Here is a 24110-nt window from a genome sequence, read left to right on the forward strand (position 1 = left end):
AGCAAGACTCTAAGGATTTCATTCCGATATTGGAAATTAGTCTGCGACAGTGGAATCGCTTGAAAAGTCGTTTACGGTGGCCCTGAGAGGCCACAGCATGCAACATTAAGACAACACATGCAAATAAACCACAGCACGCAACAATAAGACAACACATGCAAATAAACCACAGCATTGGCGTTTCCAGTTCATAGACAGACCAACAACAGGACAATTTTCGCCATTTTATTCATCACTAAATTCACTTCTGAGTACATTTTAGGCGAGAAATTAACTCTTTAGATTTTCAATATAGGCAGTCTTGCGAAAATCGTTGCCAAATTGACAATTTGCTTCAAAGTTTTCGGAATTGACAGCCAGCTAGCACCTGCCGGGGCCGCTAGCTCATCACTCAGATAGTCATGCTCAGAGACCCCGCTCTAAGCTGGAGGTCTCTCAGACCGGTCTCGTAAATAAGAGGCTTTTATTTTGTCGTTGATGGTTCGTTTGTTTAAATATCACAACACATGTCCATCATAAGATTAACGGGAACCTGTGGTTAACTGCATTTTCAGAGTGTGTGTGTGTGACGGCCGGCCAGTGAGGTTGTTAAGCCTGAAAGCGCTTGTGGAGTTTAACTCCGAAAATGAAGCTAACCACAAGTTCCCATTAACTTATGATGGTTGATGATGTGTTGTGATATTTAAACAAACGATCCATCAACGGCGAAATAAAAGGCTCTTATTTATGAGACTGGTCTGAGAGAACTCCAGCTTAGAGCGGGGTCTCTGAGCATGACTGTCTGAGCAACGAGCTAGCAGCCCCGGCAGGCGCTAGCTGGCTGTCGCGTCACTTTATGGAGCTACTCAATTCCGAAAACTTGTTGTCAACTTGGTAACGATTTTTGCAAGACTGCTTATATTCGAAATCTAAAGAGTTCATTTCTCGCCTAAAATGTACTCAGAAGTGAATTTAGTGATGAATAAAATGGCGAAAATTGTCCTGTTGGTCTGTCTATGTACTGGAAACGCCAATGATTGAGGCACGTGTGCATCACTTAAAAGTGTCCCCTGGAAACACTTCCATTGTAGTGTGGACTATTTGCATGTGTTGTCTTAATGTTGTGTGCTGTGGTTTATTTGCATGTGTTGTCTTATTGTTGCGTGTTGTGGTTTATTTGCATGTGTTGTCTTATTGTTGCATTGTGTGGTTTATTTGCATGTGTTGTCTTATTGTTGCGTGCTGTGGCCTCTCAGGGCCACCGTACTTTTGCTCTCTCTGTCAGTTTGTATTTCTGACACAAACCTATCGCGTGGGCAGGACTTTCTGGTGTGCATCCCCATTGTTTTTGAATGCTTTAGAATGACAGCTCAGTGCCTGACCAAACTGTTCAGGGCAGCTAGCAAGAGTTTGTAGGACACAGACACCCAAAACATTTAGGTTTTTCATACTTTAGGTGATTTAAATCATTGGAAACTTGAGTCTGCTTTACCGGGGTTCAATCAATATGTGTATTGTTATACCAAAGATACAAATATTCTGGACAAATGTTAAGGTTAAACCGCCTTTAGGGTCTGCTGATAACAATGCTGTCCACTTAATTCCCATGTATAAGTCCCTGCTTAAAAGCAGCAAACTACATATATAGCAAAAAAAATACAGCAAACTACATATGCTGAAACAGGTGCATCCCAACATTAACATTTTAATATAACATTATAGTCATTATGTCCTTTAGAAAAATGTTTTTTGTGGAGGTGGGGTAGCCTAGTGCACTATAGGCCCCTGTGGGGCGGCATAAGCTTTTGTCCTTAATGGCATTTTTTCCCCTTACATTACTTTTATTTTTATACTTTAAGTAGTTTTGAAACCAGTACTTTTACACTTTTACTTGAGTAAAAAGCTTGAGTTGATACTTCAGCTTCTACAGAAGTATTTTCAAACCCTAGTATCTATACTTCTACCTGAGTAATGAATGTGAATACTTTTGACACCTCTGCAATTAAACAAACAGACACAGGCTAAAGTTATGATTTGAATAAGCATGTTTTATTTATTAGTATATAATCAAGCTCACAAGCAGTTATTCATGTAAGTGTACATTTATGATGATGTCACTGGACACTTCATTTCTTATTAGGACAGCATGCAAGCTAATTTAATCAAATTCTGAATAAAAGCACATTCATTAAGCACAAGATGCATTTCTGGTTTTGCTTGTACAACGTTGCATCAGTTTGCCTCATTTGCTCTGGATTTCCTGTTGGAAAAAAAGAGGGAATTTGTTCAAAAATATTGAAAGAATATGTGTACATGTGCAAACACACAAACACATTGGAATGCGCATACAGGTACCTCAAGGGAGATGTAAGACACAGAACAGAGTGCAGCGGAACAGACAGCAGCAACACACATCGCCGGAACACCCACCACCCAATGTTCTAGCATAATTTCAGGAGCAGGGCCACACCTCAAACACGGCTCTTCCAGTATTCTTAAGAATACCCACCTAACCCTCTCTTTTTATTTAATCTTGTATTCTGTGCCCCACCCTCCCTGTTTCTTTTTCCTTTTCTTTAGGTCCTAGGGGGGTCTGTCGTGCCCGGCTGCTACAGTGGATTCCCTACTGAAACTTCCCTACAAGGTCAAGGAGTCTTTATTATCCCCGAGGAGCAATTCGTTGGGCAGCAATAGAATGCAACATAAACAACACATAGGCTATACAAATAACAGACACCATCAATAGAGGACAAATAAACATAAATAATAAATATATAAATATACAACGCAGTCAACAAACGGATTACTACAAGCAACTGCCTCACACACCAATCATCTTTCATCAATCAATAGTTTAAGCATATCTGATCAATGGTGTGGTCTTTGCTAGTGAAATGTACATTCATGTTAACTGTCTTTATCTGACCTATAACGGCAAAATGCCAGAAAACAACAAAAATGTATGATTAAGAAAATGAATTAATAAATAAAAGCCACTAAACATATAAAAAGAGGGAAACTTCCATCTGAAGACAGAATTCACAGCATAGATATAGAACAATATATGATTCACAGCTAGGTTCAACTAAATGGTATTATTATAACTAAAGGTGCCCTGCCACACGTATTTCATTACTTTGTGGTAATGTCTAAAGTTCTACCATGGACTCTGTAAAAAATGTTGTGGAAAAAATGCCTTGGTTACCTTGTTTCAAGCCATTCTAGTGTGGTATAGAAAGCCTACAGGAAGATTCAGCTCGACTTCTGCCAGTTCTCATTAATATTCAACAAGCTAAGCTGTTTGAATCTGATTGGCTAACAGCTAGCCAATGAGAGCTTGGCTGTCAGAATCCTTTACCCAGCCCAACTGGGCGAGCAAATGAATAGTAATGAGCTCAGGTAATATGATGTCAGACTGACCAGCTTTTGTAATTGGCCTGATTTCTCTGCTTATTTCTTTTCAGTGGCTAGAGCTAACAGAAGAAGTAGCAGTTCATTTTCACATTCACAACATAACACAAACACATATGGACCTAACATATTTCAAAAAATGCAAGTAAAAACGGTTTTGTATGGCAGGGCACCTTTAAGTTAGATCACATTGAGGATAGCGTGTAGCATGTTCCGAACATTTTCACAACTTACTTTCATTTCTAGAGGAAGTGCTTTCTTTGCACAGGTTTCAGGTCACGTCTGGAAACAGTCGAATCTGAAATGAATTCAGAAAGAAAGCAAAATCTGTAAAAGCTGCTTGATTCCTATATAGTACTGCTACAGTGCATATGAACATGTTTTGATCTTCCTAGGTATCTGTTCAGTCTGACATAGTCTGTCAATTTTATCAGTAGAAAGACAGCATGAGAGAGTACTGTTGGTAGGTGAAAAGCCAGGAAGGAAGACAGGTGAGAATGCAGTGAGAATGTAAGTAACTCAGAGAAAATACACTGCAGATACAGAAACAAGCAGGAAGTTATTTAGTTAGGGAGATGGTATGCTATATGGGTAAAAAGGTACGTACTGCAGCCATACAGGCGGTTCACCCGAAGGATGTCAGTAGGACTCATCTGGGTGGCTCTGCCAATGACTACATTGTTGTCGGGGATAGGAATGATGGTTGGCTGCCTGTTACTAGAGAAGGCAAACCTATGGTGCAAAAACACAGTAGTGATGAGAGGTTTAAACTGTACACCTGTACTGTTGAATAACCACAAAAACCTGATATATGGATCCATACTGGGCATGAAGAGACTGCAAGTGATTTACGGAAAAAAATCCACTGTGCTTGTTCTTTGTAAAAATGCATTCTAAAGTTAATCTAAAGCTACTATTGGACTTCATTCTAGTACATAATCCCCCCCTATGTTTTCATGGACAGTGTTTGAGACTGTCCTCAAAAAACGCCCAGTTTGTTTTTTCAAGCAACAATTACAACTCATATTTACAGGTTTACAGTGGCACACATAAGGAGGTAAGTTGGGGTGGTGGGTCAAACAAACACAGGACTTTCATCCAGGAGACACATTCGAAAATAAAATCAAACAGTGAGTTTTTTTACTATTAGGAACAAACTGAGCTTCGTAACGTAATATATGCATATATTACATGATCATAGTTGCATAATTACATTGTTGTTATATATTATAATTAAGTTCAGTGAGTGAATGCTACCTTCCGTAGTGCATGACAGAGCCGTAGTCATAGGGAGTGCCAAGGTTCCTTGTTTCGATCTTCCTGAAATTGTGCTCCATGCCTGCAGGCAATCATACAGCTTGATTAAATGTTTTTGTTACAGCTTGCCAGTCAAAATGGCTGAAAAGTGCAGTAAGTGAAATAAGCGAATAGTTATGTCTGCAGGAAACTACATGTCATTATTTCTGTACACAAGGTTGTTAATTCTAGAGGTCTTCATAAGCATATATTTCAAGCTGGTCTCAAGAACAATTTCTAGACATAGCTACGAAAAGTAAAGCACTGTAGTTTGTATGTATTCCACGTACTGTATGCACCACATTGACGGCTGCTGTGTAAGACTGATATGATCCGCATAGGGACATAACTCATGTCATGTGACTAGTCGACACGTGACCAGCCAGTGTTAATTTTGTAGGATATCATAGGAATTGTGCATAAGTTTCGTACAATATCATATGACCCTATTCATGAGAATGCGGCACATAAATCAGATTCCTAGCTACTGTATTCCAGCTACGATGATATGATAAAGTCATATTTTTATTCATTTATTTGTATGTAACATTTTTCACTTAAAAGTTCAGAGCTTGAATGTCATAAAGGCCAGTTGTCTTAATTGTAAGACCCCATTTTGGTTGTTGTATCATTGTAAAAGCATTACTAAAGCTCCATCTATAGTTGACAAAAAGAAAGTCTGTAACTCGACCCACCAGGAATGACGTTCTGCAGCTGAATGCTAACATGCTCGTCCCTGTCGGACCGAGTCTGTTCATGGTTGAAGCCCAGGGCGTGGAGCAGCTCGTGTTGGATGATCTGCCGGAAAACACAGCCCTGGCGCATCAAAGACACTACCTGGCCTCTACCACGACGTCCAACAAATGAGAAACACCTGAAAGATAGAAGTAAACCAAACCTTTGACTGACTGTGTACTCGTGCAGGCATATGTGATATGTGCATTGTGTGTGTGGTCCATACCCTTGGCGAGACTGTATGTCAACAAAGTCCCTTTGTCCGTTAGCCAAGGGGGTGAAGCGGATGCAAGTGGACTCAGCAAATGACCGCAGGCCTTCGACGATGGTTTCTCTCTCGCGTGTGGCTTGACATTAAAAAAAAACATTAATTAACATTTTGGTGGGTTTTTATAATGTCATCTTCTAATTCACTCTGCCATTACATTGAAAGGGGCCTTTAACCCCTTTTACTACTATTCTAGTACTACAACTACTGCTGAGACTGTCCTCCCCCCAAAAATGCTCCCTAAGTTTGTTTGTTCAAGCAGCAATTAAGACCTATATTTACGTTTATAGCAACCAACTCTCTGGTGTCTGTATTAGTTATGGCGTGAGCAAAGCAGAACGTAAGGTGACAAAGTAAGAGTGTCAAATTTCCACAACAAGGTAGTTTGAGGCAGGATGGGGTAGTGGAAGGGTCAAACAAACCCAAGGACTTTCACCCAGGAAAGCAGGGTTTGAGTGCCCGTGTAAAAGGAGAAAGTGAGGTTGTTGTTTTTTTACTTTTATGAATGTGGCTTTGAACGTCTGATTAAGTAAGTACTTTCTGAACCTTACCAAAGTGACCATTTCACTAAGTTAAAAAACCTGTTTAAAACCTGTACCTTCATGGTTTAAACTTTGACCGACATTTTCTGTTTTAGTATAGTGCACGGAAAACTCTCCTGTGGGTCGTATTAGAGGGTTGGAACATACCTATATCGTCGTATGGTTAGTTGTTTGGTCTATAAAATGTCAGAAAATGAAAACAAATGTCCATCAGTGTTTGCCAAAGCCCAAGATGACGTCCTCCAATGTCTCTTCTTGTCCACAACTCAAAAATATTCAGTTTACTGTCACAGAGGAGAGAAGAAAACTAGAAAATATAGTAAATAGTTTGGGATTCTTTTAATAGTAGACAACTAATCGATTAATCTCTGAAATTCTACTACTTCTATACTGCTATAGTCTATATCAATGACGATTCATTTAGGGGATTTCATCCGCCAGATGTCCCTCATTTAGGCCGGATGTCCGTCACCTTCTACTGTCGTGTCTGCGTTCTAAACTCCGTTGGAATCATGAGGACTATGGTTAACTGCTCCTCAGATCTCTGCAGGGTAAATCCAGACAGATAGCTAGACTTTCGATCCAATCTGAGTTTTCTGTTTTGCATGACTAAAACTACTTTTGAACGAGCACATGTTCCACCAAAACAAATTCCTTCTCGAGTCTAGGCGCTTAGCGCTGCCCATGATGATTGTGATTGGTTTAAAAAAATGCCATGAACCAGAGCATGTTTTTCTCCCATCCCGGAATGCTGTGTGGACTAGCCAGACCTTCCCCTGCAGCGCTGTGGAGGAGGGTCTGGCAATGCAAGACTATACTGCCACTACTACTACCGCTAGATTTAAAACTGCTATTACTACTACTATTACCTTAAAGTGATGGTTTGGAGTAATTCACCCTAGGGTCCTTTGCACCATGACCTCGAGCCAAACACCCCCCAGAAGCTTTTTTCACCTGGGTCAAACATTGGGAGAGTTAGCTAGAGTAGCGTTATCAGCTGAATAGCTTAGCGCAGGGGCTAATGGACCCACGTTTGTATCTTGTAAGTTACCCCACTAATAATGCCCGAAATGATACCAAACGTCTACAAGTAGTACAAATAGGTTATGCTCTCATAAAACGATGGATTGGAAAGTTTGTAAGTACACCAGACGTTTATGAACCACGCCTGCTCTCTTCAGCTCTCTGCTGCTGCTGCGCTACCTGCAGTTAGACGAGTGCTTAGGGCCGTCTACAAATTACTACAACAAAGAGATACAACAAAAATATTTATTAATTTAATGATTAAATAAGGTAATGTCACCCAAACGTACCACAATTATAACTTGTCTCCTGCTAGTTATACTACAGCACTTACTTTAAAAAAAGTAAATTAAAAATATTTTTGTTGCATCTCTTTTCGGTGTTTAATGTAGACGGACCTAAGCACTACATCTTCCAACAACAACAGCAGAGAGCAGAAGCCAGCAGGCAAGTGTTATTTACATAAACTTCTGGTGTTTACAAACTTTCCAATCCATCGTTTTATGAGAGCATAACCTATTTGTACAATGTAGACGTTGGTATAATTTCGGGCATTATTAGTGGGAACGATAACTAAACACAACGATGAGTCCGCTTAAGCTATTCGCTAGATCAGCTGATAACGCTACTCTACGCTAAATCTCCCAGTGTTAGACCCAGGTGAAAAAAGCTTCAGGGGGGGTGTTTGGCTCGAGGTCATGGTGCAAAGTGAATACTGATATAGATGCAAAGTAAAAGCCAAGCCTTCAGTACTCACAGTACTCGTCTGAGATGGTGTAGGGTACGTAGACATTGCCGTCGGTGGCTTTAGGCCACAGGCAACCTCGTGCTGTGCAGGGATCAGCGTTCTGTAGACCTGTTGGTACTGCTATGTCTCCAAATAACACCAGAGGGTCATCAAAGTTCTTTCCTGCAAAATGACATGACAAGATCGAGTAAATGTTTTCATCTTTTTTGCTTTTTTTTAATTGCATTTCATTTTCTTGATTTAACTGCTGTGTTAAAAACCAGTCAAATCTGGGATCTGGGAATCTGGATATAAGCTCTTCTTCCACAATGCAGTATACCTGCTGTATACTTTCAGGTATGTACTGCAACACCAGCATTATTGATTATGTATATATTTAGGGTAAAATCATTATTATTGTACATTTGCTGCTTGAGTGATAATGTCACCAAAGGGAATAAATAAAGCAGTTGCAGTGGAGATGAACATACCAAGATTAACATTGGCCTTCTCCAACAGGGTGGACACACTGAAATCGTCATCCTCAATGGTGTTGCCTGTGGAGTAGAAACAATTTGGTCATGTATCAGTTACACAATGCACGACTCTATTTTTACAGACTTTTTACTGTCTGAAAAGTAGCCAAGTCTTTACCAGAGTTCTCCTCACGCTTTTCAAAGGAAGCCTGTAAGAAAACAGAGTGTAAACATTGGTTAAATACAGTTGAAAGGATTGGGAGCCACTGAATTCAATTGTGAAAAGTGGCTTCTAAGATCAGATAGAATTTAATCAGTGTTAGAGATTTGACTTTGATTTTTGACTATAGGTGATCCTATGGAAATAGCATGTATGGGGAAATAAAAAGCATGGTGAAAACTATTATTTCTATTTCAAAATTGTACTGACATCTTTCAAGGCAGAGAAAGCACATTTCTTGCAAACATGTACTGTATTAGAATGCAATCCACAAAACTTCAAAGTATAAAAAGAAAAACAATCACATTTAGCTTTTTGCAAATTTACGAAAGCCCTGAAAGGCAAGGTGAAATCAAAAGTTAATCTCCTGCATAGGAGATGTTCTCTTAAACTTTATATACATTTTTTTTTACCTTGCGTTTCAGGGCTTCCATTCAATTTACCAAAATATCTTCTATTAGAAACTGTTTCCATGTCAGTTTCCCCACAATAAAAAAAAACAATACCACAATAATGTTCATTGAGCATTGTATTGATCATTGTATATTATTGAAAAAAAACATGTACTGTATTAGAATGTAATATAATCCACAAGGTATAAAAAGAATGACAAAATCACATTTAGCTTTTTGCAATTTTACGGAAGCCCTGAAAGGCAAGGTGAAAAAAGATTTATATATAGTATAGTATATAATTCTATGAGTTTATCTTATATGTATGAGATATTATTTTAAAGTTTAGCTACAATGTAGGACATATTTCCTGCGTACTGTAGGAGACATAAAATTAGTTTTTGGCAATTAAATCAAATCAAATTTTGCTATTTGCAATACATGGAAGCCCTGAAATCCAAGGTGAAAAAAAATGCACGTTACATGTCAATCTCCTAGGAGATAAACTTCAAGATAATGTTTCATTCGTCATTTCTTTTTTTTACCTTTTAGGCCTTTCAATTTTTGTTTAAAAACAGTTTCCATATCAATTTCCCCACAATTAAATTTAAAATGTTCCCCGATACTGTACGTTGAGCATTGAGTGAATATACTGCTGATCATTGTATATTGTACAGGCAATTTTCAGAATGTATTACATTTAATTTGAAATAGTGTCATAGAAAAGTGTATGTATTTATCTAATTATTGAGAAAGTAAGTGTCTGTCTGTGCATATGCATGCACAGTGTCTGATGAGGTTTACCTGTATAGTAAAACTGTAGACTGAGAAGAAGAGGACACTGAGCACAGCCGCCTGGAGCATCATGGTTTAAGGGAAGCAGCAGCAGAGAACCTGGGGAAACACAAGAGTTCCAACTTATATGGGTGTGAAAGCCATCTAACTTTCATCCTTATATGGTATACTGCTTACCAAAGACATGTTGACAAATTCTGCTCTACTGGAAGTGGCAGTTATTACTTAAAGAAGACGGTTGTTGTGTAAGATGTGGGCTGTTTCTGGCTGTCTGTCCCCAGGCAGGAGCAGATAACACATTTTCGCAGTCAATTATATAAAAATGGTCAAACTTATCAGTCAACTGACCAAAACATTTTTCTGGTTTGAGAATCAGACTTTAAAAAACACGTCTAAATTTAGTAATATTAAGGTATAAATGGCAGAAAGGCATGTTTTTGTTACTTTTTAAAGAAAGGTTTTACATCAGATCTCAGTTAAAGCTGAAACTCGATGAATGAAGTCTTTACCTCACCAAATTAAAGTGTGTTACCATGTAATAGCCAAAGTAAATTTAGACGGATGCAGAAACAGGATTGGGTGATTAGTTGAAGTGCCTATCAACACTCGGGTGCTAATATCATACAATTCAGTTCAGTTCAGTCATGGTATTATCCTTATTGGGAAACTTGACTTGCAATCAGGCCCATAAGATTAAAACAAGTGGTGGAATGTAACTTAGTACCTACCTTGTCCCTAACATTTATATCTAGTTTATTGTCTGTTAAGTTCCTATCTATCAAAGAGTAGGTTAAACAATGGTGATTCAGCACATGACCCACTGATGAAATCGCTTGTATTTGCTGCTTTGTCAAGTAATACAATCTTACTGTCAGGGGCGACATTCCTGCCCTACATTTAAATGGAGCGCACAGTTAGTGACCCTTTTTACGTCACTCAGCAGGGGTTGGTCTCACCCCATCTGTCCCAGGTGGACCTTGTAACTGCAGATTATGCTGCTTTCGATTTGCAAAGAAACGGTACGTATGGGTCTACATTTCATTACTCGTGACTCACAATGGGGGACCAACAGACCGAGAAAGAAGAGTCCAAAGAACAATAAACAAAAAACTAAACTCCTACACCCACAAGAGGACCGAGCTGATGCTGGCTGAGATCACATGTCAACCTTTGCCATCGACTGCAGCCGGTCAATGTGTGCAGCTCAGACCACACTCTCTCTGAGGCGCCTATTGGGACGAATATTCAGGAAATGATAGCCATGCTAGAAGCTAGCGGTAAAGCCTCAGAACAGCTGGGCTCTAATCTCCGCCCGCAGCCGTCACGGTGCCGACAGCAGGTTCGGCAGTGCTGCTAGCCCTCGGAGAGCTTCGGGGATAGGACTGCCACTTGCCATCCCAGACCTGCTTACCAACTCCCACCTCGGTCTTCAGGCAGACGCATGCTGTTTTCGTCAGATTTTGAGAGACTCTAGTCACGCTCATTCCGCTCGCCATTTCCAGGTGAGTCCAGACTGCCCTGTCTCCGACTGAACATGTCAGGTCAGCCAAAAGAAAGGCCGATAGCCCCTCAGACGGACGACGGCACGGAACACACCGAACAGACTCGAGTCACTGACCTCGCCAGACTGTCCAACGGCCGATTATCGGGTTAGTGTGTTAGCGCCTTAACAGGAAACATGGATGCACATAATTGAAACTACGTAGCATAATTTCAGGAGCAGGGCCGCACCTCAAACACGGCTCTTCCAGTATTCCTATGAATACCCATCCAACCCTTTCTTGTCATTTGCTCTCAAATTCTGTGCCCCTCTCTACCTGTTTGTTTTCCCCTCTCCTTTTTCGTCCTAGGGGGTTCTGTCGTGCCCGGGTGCTATGGTGAATTCCCTTTCTTACATTCATGTTTCCTGTCTTTTCAATCTGCCTTCCATTGTGTTTTATTAAATGAATCTGGTGTGATTGGGGACACTCCTCCCCATATTGGAGCATATACCTGTGTTACCTGTGTCCATCTTTTAAATGCTTCTCCAATATTTACCTGTGTTTTACCACGTCTCTGGTCATGCAACTGTTTAGTAAGATACCAAGTTTTTTTTTAGGTGGGGTAGAATGACCCATGTGTCAAAATGGGCAATTGACAACAACACACAGGCCAAAACAAAAACAGACATTCCCAGGATGGATATTTCAAATGAGAAAACTGGCTTTAACATTCCTGTCAGAGAATAGTATTTCAACTTGGCATGTTTCCTTAATATCTGATGACATATTGTGGTAATTTTCTTTATTTAATTCAGTAAAGATATTACATATTGCTCCTTTAATGATAACATAGGCAAATATTTTTGATTCATCCTATCCCTCTACCCTTATCCCTTACACTACCCCCATCCCTTCATCCTTGGTTACTCGGTGTCTACCGTAACGTTAGCTCTGTGCCCTAAGATCACACAGTGCCTTGTGTTGCCCACTCCTGCTAACTTTATTGTTCATCAGACATGACATGACAAAAGCATTTTGTTTTACATAAGAAGAGCGAGAGTCGCTAACGTTAGCCAACACATTTATTAAAAAATAGACATTTGAATAGTAATTTCAGCATTTGAATACTGATTTTTTTTTTACCATCCGTATTATATTTGACTTTCGGAATACATTCCAACAGCCCTGGTTGTTAACATATTCACATGTATGTGTCTGAACCATATGTGACTGATAAGCCTGTTAGTTTAGCTGATTCTTGGGCATTCTCATTACCCAGATAATCCATATTTGGGCTCAGTGACAGTGAAAGCTGTAGCTGGACTTTCTTGTTGGAATTTATTGTTCTGTATTTGTGTATTATATGTGAATAATGTGAAAAACTATATCAATGGTGTATGGTGTGTGCTGGTACACTTCTATCTTCTCAGGTCACAATAAAACAAACAGACACAGGCTGAGGTTATGAATTGAATAAGCATGGTTTATTTATAATATATAATCAAGCTCACAAGCAGTTATTGTGTGATGATATCAGTGGACACTTCATTTCTCATTAGGACAGCATGCAAGCTAATTTGTTCAAATTCTGAATAAAAGCACATTCGTTAAGCACAATATGCATTTCTGGTTTTGCTTGTACAACGTTTCATCAGTTTGCCTCATTTGCTCTGGATTTCCTGTTGAAAAAAATATTTAATGAATATGTGTACATGTACAAAAACACACACACACACATGGGCATGCGCATACAGGTACCGTAAGACACTTGAAGTTGAGTAAAAAAAGCTTAACTCTTTTTTTCAGCTTTGTTAAGGAGACCATCTTAAGCCCTTTTCTTTTTCTCTTTTTGTAAGATTCTTTCATTGATTTTCATGCCTTCCACCGCAGGGTTTTGCGAGCATACTCTTACTAACTTAAGGAAGCAATTTCATAATCACAAATTTACAAATAAACATGAACTGTATATCATTGGTTAATGTCTGGTAGTCTTGCATTGCCAGACCTATCTACAAAGCGCTGCTGAGTAAGGTCTGGCCCCTCCATACATAAATTCCTGGATAGGAGAAAAAACACTCTGGGTTATTTGCATTTCTTTAAACCAATCACAATCATCTCGGGCAGAGCTAAGCTCCGGTTGCAAAGACGGTGGCTCTGCAAAAAAGTCTCAGGAAGGAACTTGTTTTAGTCAACGCATTCTCATGAACGGGTTTGTATGATATCCTAAGAACAGTTATGCACACTAAAACATATGATATCATACGAAAACTAGGAGACCGCCGGCTGGTCACGTAACATCGGCTACAGAGCTCCATGACGCCGAGAGGCAGTTGCTAGTTGTTTACCCAAGTGAGCTATATAAATTAGCTGGATACATGGTTAAACCTTATTTGCTCTTACCAGTGTATCGACACTTGTATTTTATCCCTAGCAATCCCACCAATTGGTCCCAAAACGTCCCAGTTATAAAGTAAATACCGTAAAAATATTCTTTGTCAATCTTTTCCTGAAAGGAACCAAGCAGGCCTTCCTTGTTGCACGGTCCAAATTTTCTTTAAAACTTGCCATTTTCAGCACGTAGCTTGCTAGCTCAAAGGTTGTTGTTGTTTTCCGAAAAGAACAGAGTGCAGCGGAACAGACAGCGGCAACACACATCGCTGGAACACTCACCACCCAATGTTCTGGCGAGTATCCTGGAAATGAATGATCGTCGATCCAGACTAACAGTCTGATTAACAAGAAACATGGATGCACATAATTGAAGCTAGCTAGCATAATTTGAGGAGCAGGGCCGTACCTCAAACACGCCTCTTCCAGTATTCCTATGAATACCCACCTAACCCACGTCTTGTCATTCGCTCTCGTATTCTGTGACCCTCCCTCCCCTGTTTCTTTTTCCCTCTCTTTTCCTTTAGGTCCTAGGAGAATCTGTCGTGCCTGGGTGCTACACTGGATTCCCTACTGAAACTTCCCTACAATGCAGTCAACAAACAGATTACTACAAGCAACTGCCTCGCACACCAATCATCTTTATCAATCAGTAGTTTAAGCATATCTGGTTAATGGTGTGGTTTTGCTAGGGAAATGTACATTCATGTTTCCTGTCTTTATCTGACCTATAACGGCAAAGTGCCAGAAAAACAACAAAAAATGTATGATTAAGAAAATTAATTAATAAATAAAAGCTACTAAACACATAAAAAGAGGGAACTTCCATCTGATGACAGAATTCACAGATATAGAAAAATATATGATTCACAGCTAGGTACAACTAAATGGTATTATTATACTTAAGTTGGATCACATTGAGGATAGCGTGTAGCATGTTCAGAACCCAGAACTTACTTTCATTTCTAGAGGAAGTGCTTTCTTTGCACAGGTTTCAGGTCACGTCTGGAAGCAGTCAATTCTGACATGAATTCAAAAAGCAAAATCTGTAAAAGCTGCTTGATTCCTATGAACACAAGTATGTTTTGATCTTCCTAGGTATCTGTTTAGTCTGTTCAGATTTTATCTGTAGAAAGGCATGCGAGAGTACTGTTGGTAGGTGAAAAGCAAGGAAGGAAGACAGGTGAGAATGCAGTGAGAATGTAAGTAACTCAGAGAAAATACACTGCAGATACAGAAACAAGCAGAAAGTTATTTATTTAGGAAGATGGTATGCTATATGGGTAAAAAGGTACATACTGCAGCCATACAGGCGGTTCACCCGAAGGATGTCAGTAGGACTCATCTGGGTGGCTCGGCCAATGGGTACATTGTTGTCGGGGATGGGAATGATGGTTGGCTGACAGTTCTTAGAGAAGGCAAACCTATGGTGCAAAAACACAGTAGTGATGAGAGGTTTAAACTGTACACCGGTAGTGTTGAATAACCACAAAAACCTGATATATGGATCCATAAAGCTACTTTTGGACTTTAACAGTCTGAGTTCCAGACAAATCAAGTTCTAGTCATTCTAGTACATAATCCCCCCCTATGTTTTCATGGACAGTATTTGAGACTGTCCTCAAGATCAGTTTGTTTTTTTCAAGCAGCAATTACAACTCATATTTACAGGTTTACAGTGGCACACATAAGGAGGTAAGTTGGGGTGGTGGGTCAAAGAAACACAGGACTTTCATCCAGGAGACACATTCAAAAATCAAATCAAACGCTGAGTTTTTTTTACTATACGGAACAAACTGAGCTTCGTAACGTAATATATGCATATATATATATTACATGATCATAGTTGCATAATTACATTGTTGTTGTATATTATAATTAAGTTCAGTGAGTGAATGCTACCTTCCGTATTGCATGACAGAGCCGTAGTCATAGGGAGTGCCAAGGTTCCTTGTTTCGATCTTCCTGAAAGCGAACTCCAATCCTGAAGGCAATCACACAGCTTGATTAAATGTTTTTATTACAGCTTGCCAGTCAAATTGGCTGAAAAGTGCAGTAAGTGAAATAAGTGAATAGTTATATCTGCAGGAAACTACATGTCATTATTTCTGTAGACAAGGTTGTTCATTCTAGAGGTCTTCATAAGGATATATTTCAAGCTGTTCTCACGAACAATTTCTAGACATAGCTACGAAAAGTAAAGCACTGTAGTTTGTATGCATTCCACATATTTATTAATGTATGCACAACATTGACGGTTGCTGTGTAAGACTGATGTGGTCCGCATAGGGCCATAACTGTCATGTGACTAGTTGACCCGTGACTGGCCAGTGTTACTTAATTTTGTAAGATATCATAGGAATTGTTCATAAGTTTCGTACGATATCATATGACCCCGTTCATGAGAATGCGTCACATAATTCGGATTCCTAGCTACTGTATACTGCTACGATATGATAAAGTCACATTTTTATTCATTTATTTGTACATAACATTTTACGCTTAAAAGCTCAAAGCTTAAATGTCATAAAGGTCAGTTGTCTTAATTGTAAGACCCCATTGTTGGTTGTTGTATCATTGGAAAAGCATTACTAAAGCTCCATCTATAGTTTTTTTTTGTAAAGATCTTTTTTGGGGGGGGATTTTCCTTATTTATTATAGTGACAGTGGATAGACATGAAACGGGAAGAAAGATGGGGGATGACACGCAGCAAAGGGTAGCAGGTCAGATTCAAACCCGCGCCGATGCAGGACTCAGCCCACATGGAGCGACCGCTCTTACTGGGTGAGCTAGAGGTCACCCCTAAGCTCCATCTATAGTTGACATAAAGAAAGTCTGTAACTTGACCCACCAGGCTCGATGTTCTCCAGCAAGATGCGAACATGCTGGTCCCTGTCGGACCGAGTCTGTTCATGGTTGAAGCCCAGGGCGTGGAGCAGCTCGTGTTGGATGACCTGGTGGTAAACACAGCCCGGACGTTTCAAAGACACTACTTGGCCATTACCACGACGCCCAACAAATGAGTAACACCTGAAAGAAGTAAACCAAACTTATGACTGACTGTGTACTCGTGCAGGCATATGTGGTACGTGCATTTTTTGCTCCATACCCTTCGCGAGACTGGATGTCAATAAAGTCCTCCTGTCCGTTAGTCAAGGGGGTGAAGCGGATGCAAGTGGACTCAGCAAATGACCGCAGGCCTTGGACTATGGTTTCTCTCTCTCTTGTGGCTTGACAGTAAAAAAACATTAATTAACAGTTTTTATAATGCCGTCTTCTAATTCACTCTGCCATTACATTGAAAGGGGACTTTTACCCATTTTACTACAAACCTAGACTACTATATTACTACTACTATTCTAGTACTACAACTACTTCTGCTGAGACTGTCCTCCACCCAAAAATGCTCCCAAAGGTTGTTTGTTCAAGCAGCAATTAAGACCTATATTTACGTTTATAGCAACCAGCTCTCCAGTGTCGTAGTAGTTATGGCGTGAGCAAAGCAGAACGTAAGGTGACAAAGTAAGAGTGTCAAATTTCCACAACAAGGTAGTTTGAGGCAGGATGGGATTGTGGAAGGGTCGAACAAACCCAAGGACTTTCACCCAGGAAAGCAGGGCTTGAGTGCCCGTGTAAAAGGAACAAGTGAGGTTGTTGTTTTTGTACTTTTATGAATGTGGCTTTGAACGTCTGATTTTAACCCAAGCCACATATTAATAAGTACTCTCTGAACCTTACCAAACTGACCATTTCATTAAGTTAAAAAATGTGTTTAAAACCTGTACCTTTATATTCTAAACCTTGACCGTCATTTTCTGTTTTAGTATTGTGCACGGAAAACTCTCCTGTGGGTTGTATTAGAGGGTTGGAACAAACAACGTATATCGTCGTATGGTTAGTTGTTTGGTCTATAAAATGTCAGAAAATTGTGAAAAATGTCCATCAGTGTTTCCCAAAGCCCAAGATGACTTCCTCCAATGTTTCTTTTTGTCCAAAACTCAAAAATATTCAGTTTACTGTCACAGAGGAGAGAAGAAAACTAGAAAATACAGTAAATAGTTTGGGATTCATTTAAGTTGACAACTAATCGATTAATCTTTGCAATTCTACTACTACTATATTGCTATAGTCTATATCAATGATGATTCATTTAGGGGATTTCATCCGCCAGATGTCCCTCATTTAGGCCGGATGTCCGTCACCTTCTACTGTTGTTGTGTTTGCGTTCTAAACTCCGTTGGAATCATGAGGACTATGGTTAACTGCTCCTCAGATCTCTGCAGGGTAAATCCAGACAGATAGCTAGACTTTCTATCCAATCTGAGTTTTCTGTTGCACGACTAAAACAACTTTTGAACGAGCACATGTTCCACCAAAACAAGTTCCTTCTCGAGTCTATTTTGCAGAGGCGCCGTTGCTCCGTCTGGCGCTTAGCGCCGCCCATGACGATTGGTTTAAAAAAAAAAAATGCCATGAACCAGAGCATGTTTTTCTCATATCCCGGAATGCTGTGTGGACTAGCCAGACCTTCCTCTGCAGCGCTGTGGAGGAAGGTCTGGCAATGCGAGACTATACAGTTACTACTACTACCACCAGATTTAAAACTGCTATTGCTACTACTATTACCTTAACTGCTGCTACTTCTACTATTCTGCTAGTACTAGGCTATTATTTACTGCTGAATATTACTATAGATGCAAAGTAAGAGCCAAGCCTTCAGTACTCACAGTACTCGTCTGAGATGCGGTAGGGTACGTAGACATTGCCGTCGGTGGCTTTAGGCCACAGGCAGCCTCGTGCTGTGCAGGGATCAGCGTTCTGTAGACCTGTTGGCACTGCTATGTCTCCAAATAACACCAGAGGGTCATCAAAGTTCTTTCCTGCAAAATGACATGACTGCATTTCATTTTCTTGATTTAACTGCTGTGTTAAAAACCAGTCAAATCTGATATAAGCTATTCTTCCACAAATGCAGTATCTCTGCTGTATACTTTCAGGCATGTACTGTAACACCAGCATTATTTATTATTTATATATTTAGGGTAAGATTATTATTATTGTACATTCGCTGCTCGAGCAATAATGTCACCAAAGGGAAAGAATAAAGCAGTTGCAGTGGAGATGAACATACCAAGATTAACATTGGCCTTCTCCAACAGCGTGGACACACTGAAATCGTCATCTTCAATGGTGTTGCCTGTGGAGTAGAAATAATTTGGTCATGTATCAGTTACACGATGCCCGACTATATTTTTATCTGTCTGAAAAGTAGCCAAGTCTTTACCAGAGTTCTCCTCACACTTTTCAAAGGAAGCCTGTAAGAAAAAAAGAAAAACACATTGTAAACATTGGTTAAATACAGTTGAATGGATCTGGAGCCACTGAATTCAAATGTGAAAAGTGGCTTCTAAGTTCAGATAATAATAATAATGTAATAATAATGTATACTTTATTAATCCCTCAAGGGGAAATAAAAATGTTTTTTACTTTGTTGTTATTACACACATTACACACAGGTCTGAATTACACACACATGCTCAGTACCTATACAGTGCCTTGCGAAAGTATTCGGCCCCCTTGAACTTTTCGACCTTTTGCCACATTTCAGGCTTCAAACATAAAGATATAAAACTGTAATTTTTTGTGAAGAATCAACAACAAGTGGGACACAATCATGAAGTGGAACGAAATTTATTGGATATTTCAAACTTTTTTAACAAACAAAAAACTGAAAAATTGGGCGTGCAAAATTATTCAGCCCCCTTAAGTTAATACTTTGTAGCGCCACCTTTTGCTGCGATTACAGCTGTAAGTCGCTTGGGGTATGTCTCTATCAGTTTTGCACATCGAGAGACTGACATTTTTGCCCATTCCTCCTTGCAAAACAGCTCAAGCTCAGTGAGGTTGGATGGAGAGCGTTTGTGAACAGCAGTTTTCAGTTCTTTCCACAGATTCTCGATTGGATTCAGATCTGGACTTTGACTTGGCCATTCTAACACCTGGATATGTTTATTTGTGAACCATTTAATTGTAGATTTTGCTTTATGTTTTGGATCATTGTCTTGTTGGAAGACAAATCTCCGTCCCACTCTCAGGTCTTTTGCAGACTCCATCAGGTTTTCTTCCAGAATGGTCCTGTATTTGGCTCCATCCATCTTCCCATCAATTTTAACCATCTTCCCTGTCCCTGCTGAAGAAAAGCAGGCCCAAACCATGATGCTGCCACCACCATGTTTGACAGTGGGGATGGTGTGTTCAGGGTGATGAGCTGTGTTGCTTTTACGCCAAACATAACGTTTTGCATTGTTGCCAAAAAGTTCGATTTTGGTTTCATCTGACCAGAGCACCTTCTTCCACATGTTTGGTGTGTCTCCCAGGTGGCTTGTGGCAAACTTTAAACAACACTTTTTATGGATATCTTTAAGAAATGGCTTTCTTCTTGCCACTCTTCCATAAACGCCAGATTTGTGCAGTATACGACTGATTGTTGTCCTATGGACAGAGTCTACCACCTCAGCTGTAGATCTCTGCAGTTCATCCAGAGTGATCATGGGCCTCTTGGCTGCATCTCTGATCAGTCTACTCCTTGTACGAGCTGAAAGTTTAGAGGGACGGCCGGGTCTTCGTAGATTTGCAGTGGTCTGATACTCCTTCCATTTCAATATTATCGCTTGCACAGTGCTCCTTGGGATGTTTAAAGCTTGGGAAATATTTTTGTATCAAAATCCGGCTTTAAACTTCTCCACAACAGTATCTCGGACCAGCCTGGTGTGTTCCTTGTTCTTCATGATGCTTTCTGCGCTTTAAACGGACCTCTGAGATTATCACAGAGCAGGTGCATTTATACGGAGACTTGATTACACACAGGTGGATTCTATTTATCATCATTAGTCATTTAGGTCAACATTGGATCATTCAGAGATCCTCACTGAACTTCTGGAGAGAGTTTGCTGCACTGAAAGTAAAGGGGCTGAATAATTTTGCACGTCCAATTTTTCAGTTTTTTATTTGTTAAAAAAGTTTGAAATATCCAATAAATTTCGTTCCACTTCATGATTGTGTCCCACTTGTTGTTGATTCTTCACAAAAAATTACAGTTTTATATCTTTATGTTTGAAGCCTGAAATGTGGCAAAAGGTCAAAAAGTTCAAGGGGGCCGAATACTTTCGCAAGGCACTGTACATGCACTAACGGAGTGATGTCAGATTGAGGGAGCTGCCCATGGAAAGGCACCCCGAGCAGATGGGGGTTCGGTGCCTTGCTCAAGAGCACCTTGGAAGTGAACTGGCACCTCTCCAGGAAGTGGCACCTCTCCAGGAAGTGAACTGGCACCTGTCCAGCTACCAGTCCACCACCATACTTTGGTCCGTATGGGGACTTGAACCAGCGACCAGTTCCCAACCCAACTCCCTACTGACTGAGCTACTGCCACCCTCAGATAGAGTTTAATCAGTGTTAGAGATTTGACTTTGATTTGAGGCTACTGTGGTAGCATGTATGAGGAAATAAAAAGCATGGTGAAAACTATTATTTCTATTTCAAAATTGTATTGACATCTTTCAAGGCAGAGAAAGCACATTTCTTGCAATCATGTTCTGTATTAGAATGTAATGCAATCCACAAAACTTCAAAGTATAAAAAGAAAGACAAATCACATTTTGCTTTTTGCTAGTTTACGAAAGCCCTCAAAGGCAAGTTGAAATCAAAATTGCAGGCAATGTTGGTGAAGTTTATCTCCTACGTAGGAAATGTTCTCTTAAAGTTTATGCACTCAGGTTTTGACCAACATTTATTTTACCTTGCGTTTCAGGGCTTCCATTCAATTTACCAAGTTATCTTCGATTAGAAACAGTTTCCATGTCAAATTTAAAAACACTGGACAGTTCGTGGCAAACATTTACACAAAAACTGCTATTAAATCATCATATATCAATATTTTTTTCTGCTTTTTTTTTTATAAATCACTTAAACAACTTCTAACTTGCTCAAAACTACCAAACATTCAATCATTTTCAGGAGTTAACCCTTTAAATGCCAGTTTATTTATTTGAAGTATTTCATTATTTATTACAAAAGAACACAAAAAAATATTTTTTTTCCATATAATGAATAATATGGAGATGGAGCTTTGGTGGGGATTAGAGTCTTGGTTATGTTAAAGATTAACAACACACACACACACGCACACACACACACACACACACATAATATAACTGGCAAAAATACAATAATTTCATGCCTTCAAAGGGAAAATGGTTGAATCTGGTGGAATACAGTAAAAATGTCAAATGTCACCACTTTTGTTCAAAATTAAATGCTGACATTACAAAATGCATGGTTTTATACTGTAAAGGCAGTGAGATAAAAACATGTGGTTATAATGGAAGTCAACGAGGCATTTTTGTCCACAAAGGTGTCCAGAGGGACTATCTGGAACTACTTAAAAAGTACTAATGCCATCAAATCAGTTTTGTTTATAATCTTTGACATATCCAAGACTCTAATCACCACCAAAGCTCCATTCCCGTACGATTTATTTTTTGGAAAATAATTAATGTTCTGTTGGGTTTTTCATAAATAATAATTACTTTAAGAATTAAACTGGCATTTAAAGGGTTAAAATCATTTAAATGATTGAATGTTTGGTAGTTTTGAACAAGTTAGAAATTGGTTAAGTGATTTATGAAAAAAAGCAGAAATAAATATTGATATATGATGATTTAATAATAATTTTTTTGGACATGTACATTTTTGCCAAGAAGGTGTCCAGAGGGAGTATCTGGCACTATGTAGAAAATACTAATGCAATCAAATTAATTTTGTTGCTTATCTTTGACATATCCAAGACTCTAATCCCCACCAAAGCCCCATCTCCATATTATTCATTATATGGAAAAAAAAAAATTGTGTTTTTTTTTTAATAAATAATGAAATACTTCAAATAAATAAACTAGCATTTAAAGGGTTAAAATCTTGAAAATGATTGAATGTTTGGTAGTTTTGAGCAAGTTAGAAGTTGTTTAAGTGATTTATGAAAAAAAGCAGAAAAAAATATTGATATACTGTATGACGATTTAATAGCAGTTTTTGTGTGCGTGTACATTTTTGCCACAAAGGTGTCCAGAGGGTACAAAATTAATCAATCAAGTATAAAAAACATGTAAGAGTAAATAACACTGGATTTAAAAATCTTGACCAAAAAGAAAGGTTCCTACAAAATGTCATGCCATAAGCAGTAACACAGCAAAAATTATCACAAAATGAAAAAAGAAACTTGAGAAAAATGTACAAAAAAGCCTGAAGAGGGCATGAGGGTTAAATAAAAAAACAATACCACAATACTGTTCATTGAGCATTGTATTGATCATTGTATATTATTGAAAAAATGCACTGTAGAATGTAATATAATCCACAAGGTATAAAAAGAATGACAAAATGGCATTTAGCTTTTTGCAATTTTACGGAAACCCTGAAAGGCAAGGTAAAAGAAAATTGTAATTATAGTATATAATTATAAAAGTTTATCTTTTATGCATGAGATATTATTTTAAAGTTTATCTACAACGTAGGAGATATTCCTGCATACTGTAGGTGTTGGCCAACTTTGCTTGCATTTTCTTTCAGTCTATTCAAATGTAATCCACAAAGTACTAAAAGAAAGACATAATAAAATTATTGCTGTTTGCAAATTCATGGACGCCCTGAAATGCAAGATGAAAAAAATGCATGTTACATGTCAATCTCCAAGGAGATAAACTTCAAGATAATGTTTCACTCGTAAGAGGGAGATATAGGTTTTGGCCAACATTTCCTGCAATTTATTTTTCTACCTTGCCTTTTAGGGCTTCCAATTTCACAATTTGGCTTTTTTTTATTTTTTTTTTATTGTGTGGCCGGTTAGAGCAGGTGCACATAGAGGTTTATTCCTCGATGCAGAAGGTCCAGGGTTCAAGTCCGACCTATGGCGGTTTTCCTGCATGTCTTCCCCCTCTCTCTCCCTTTTCATGTCTGAGTTGTCCTACCATTAAAGGCTGAAATGCCCATAATAAATCTTTAAAAAAACAATATCAATTTCCCCACAATTAAATTTTAAAAGTTCCCCGATACTGCATGTTAAGCATTGAGTGAATATGCTGATTATCTCTGTATATTCAGTACATTTTCAGAATGTATTAAATTTCATTTGAAATTGTGTTATAGAAAAGTGTATGTATTAATCTACTTATTGAAAAAGTAAGTGTCTCTCTGTCCGCATGCAAAGTGTCTGATGAGGTTTACCTGTGTAGTAAAACTGTGGAAAGAGAAGAAGAGGACACTGAGCACAGCCGCCTGGAGCATCATGGTTATAGGACAGCAGCAGCAGACTAAGAAAGAAC

General features: G+C 39.0%; 2 protein-coding genes across 3 annotated transcripts; both read right to left on the reverse strand.

Annotated features, from left to right (window-relative positions):
* Positions 1 to 2009: 2009 nt before the first annotated feature.
* Positions 2010 to 9994, reverse strand: LOC120555533 (low choriolytic enzyme-like). Its single transcript, XM_039794280.1, has 10 exons — positions 9874 to 9994; positions 8636 to 8666; positions 8473 to 8538; positions 8012 to 8164; positions 5648 to 5768; positions 5382 to 5560; positions 4648 to 4729; positions 3998 to 4122; positions 3625 to 3688; positions 2010 to 2239 (listed from the first exon to the last, which is right to left on the reverse strand). The coding sequence occupies exons 1-9, from the start codon at positions 9934 to 9936 to the stop codon at positions 3633 to 3635; spliced, it is 876 nt and encodes a 291-aa protein (XP_039650214.1). The 5' UTR covers positions 9937 to 9994; the 3' UTR covers positions 2010 to 2239; positions 3625 to 3632.
* A 2808-nt stretch (positions 9995 to 12802) lies between these two features.
* Positions 12803 to 24110, reverse strand: LOC120555534 (low choriolytic enzyme-like). 2 transcript variants are annotated; one of them, XR_005638726.1, is made up of 10 exons: positions 24013 to 24110; positions 19019 to 19049; positions 18866 to 18931; positions 18462 to 18614; positions 16844 to 16964; positions 16586 to 16688; positions 15636 to 15717; positions 15033 to 15157; positions 14691 to 14754; positions 12803 to 13024 (listed from the first exon to the last, which is right to left on the reverse strand). XR_005638726.1 is itself a non-coding variant. In XM_039794281.1 (10 exons), exons 1-9 carry the CDS (start codon positions 24073 to 24075, stop codon positions 14699 to 14701), a joined length of 876 nt encoding a protein of 291 aa, XP_039650215.1. In that variant the 5' UTR covers positions 24076 to 24110; the 3' UTR covers positions 12803 to 13024; positions 14691 to 14698. The 2 variants fall into 2 exon arrangements, 1 of the variants encoding a protein (XP_039650215.1); XM_039794281.1 differs by having other exon boundaries at positions 16586 to 16764.

This window comes from Perca fluviatilis, chromosome 3, assembly GCF_010015445.1.
Source record: "Perca fluviatilis chromosome 3, GENO_Pfluv_1.0, whole genome shotgun sequence".
Lineage (NCBI taxonomy): Eukaryota > Metazoa > Chordata > Actinopteri > Perciformes > Percidae > Perca > Perca fluviatilis.

Bases quoted from the DNA above. Each gene is read 5' to 3' on its own strand.
- LOC120555533 (XM_039794280.1), bottom strand. From the start codon at position 9,936: ATGATGCTCCAGGCGGCTGTGCTCAGTGTCCTCTTCTTCTCAGTCTAC. The intron at 8,667-9,873 runs GTAAACCTCATC...GTTTTCTTACAG, and splicing joins TCTACAGTTTTACTATACAG to GCTTCCTTTGAAAAGCGTGA. The intron at 5,561-5,647 runs GTATGGACCACA...TCTATCTTTCAG, and splicing joins GACATACAGTCTCGCCAAGG to GTGTTTCTCATTTGTTGGAC.
- LOC120555534 (XM_039794281.1), bottom strand. From the start codon at position 24,075: ATGATGCTCCAGGCGGCTGTGCTCAGTGTCCTCTTCTTCTCTTTCCAC. The intron at 19,050-24,012 runs GTAAACCTCATC...TTTTTCTTACAG, and splicing joins TCCACAGTTTTACTACACAG to GCTTCCTTTGAAAAGTGTGA. The intron at 16,765-16,843 runs GTATGGAGCAAA...TACTTCTTTCAG, and splicing joins GACATCCAGTCTCGCGAAGG to GTGTTACTCATTTGTTGGGC.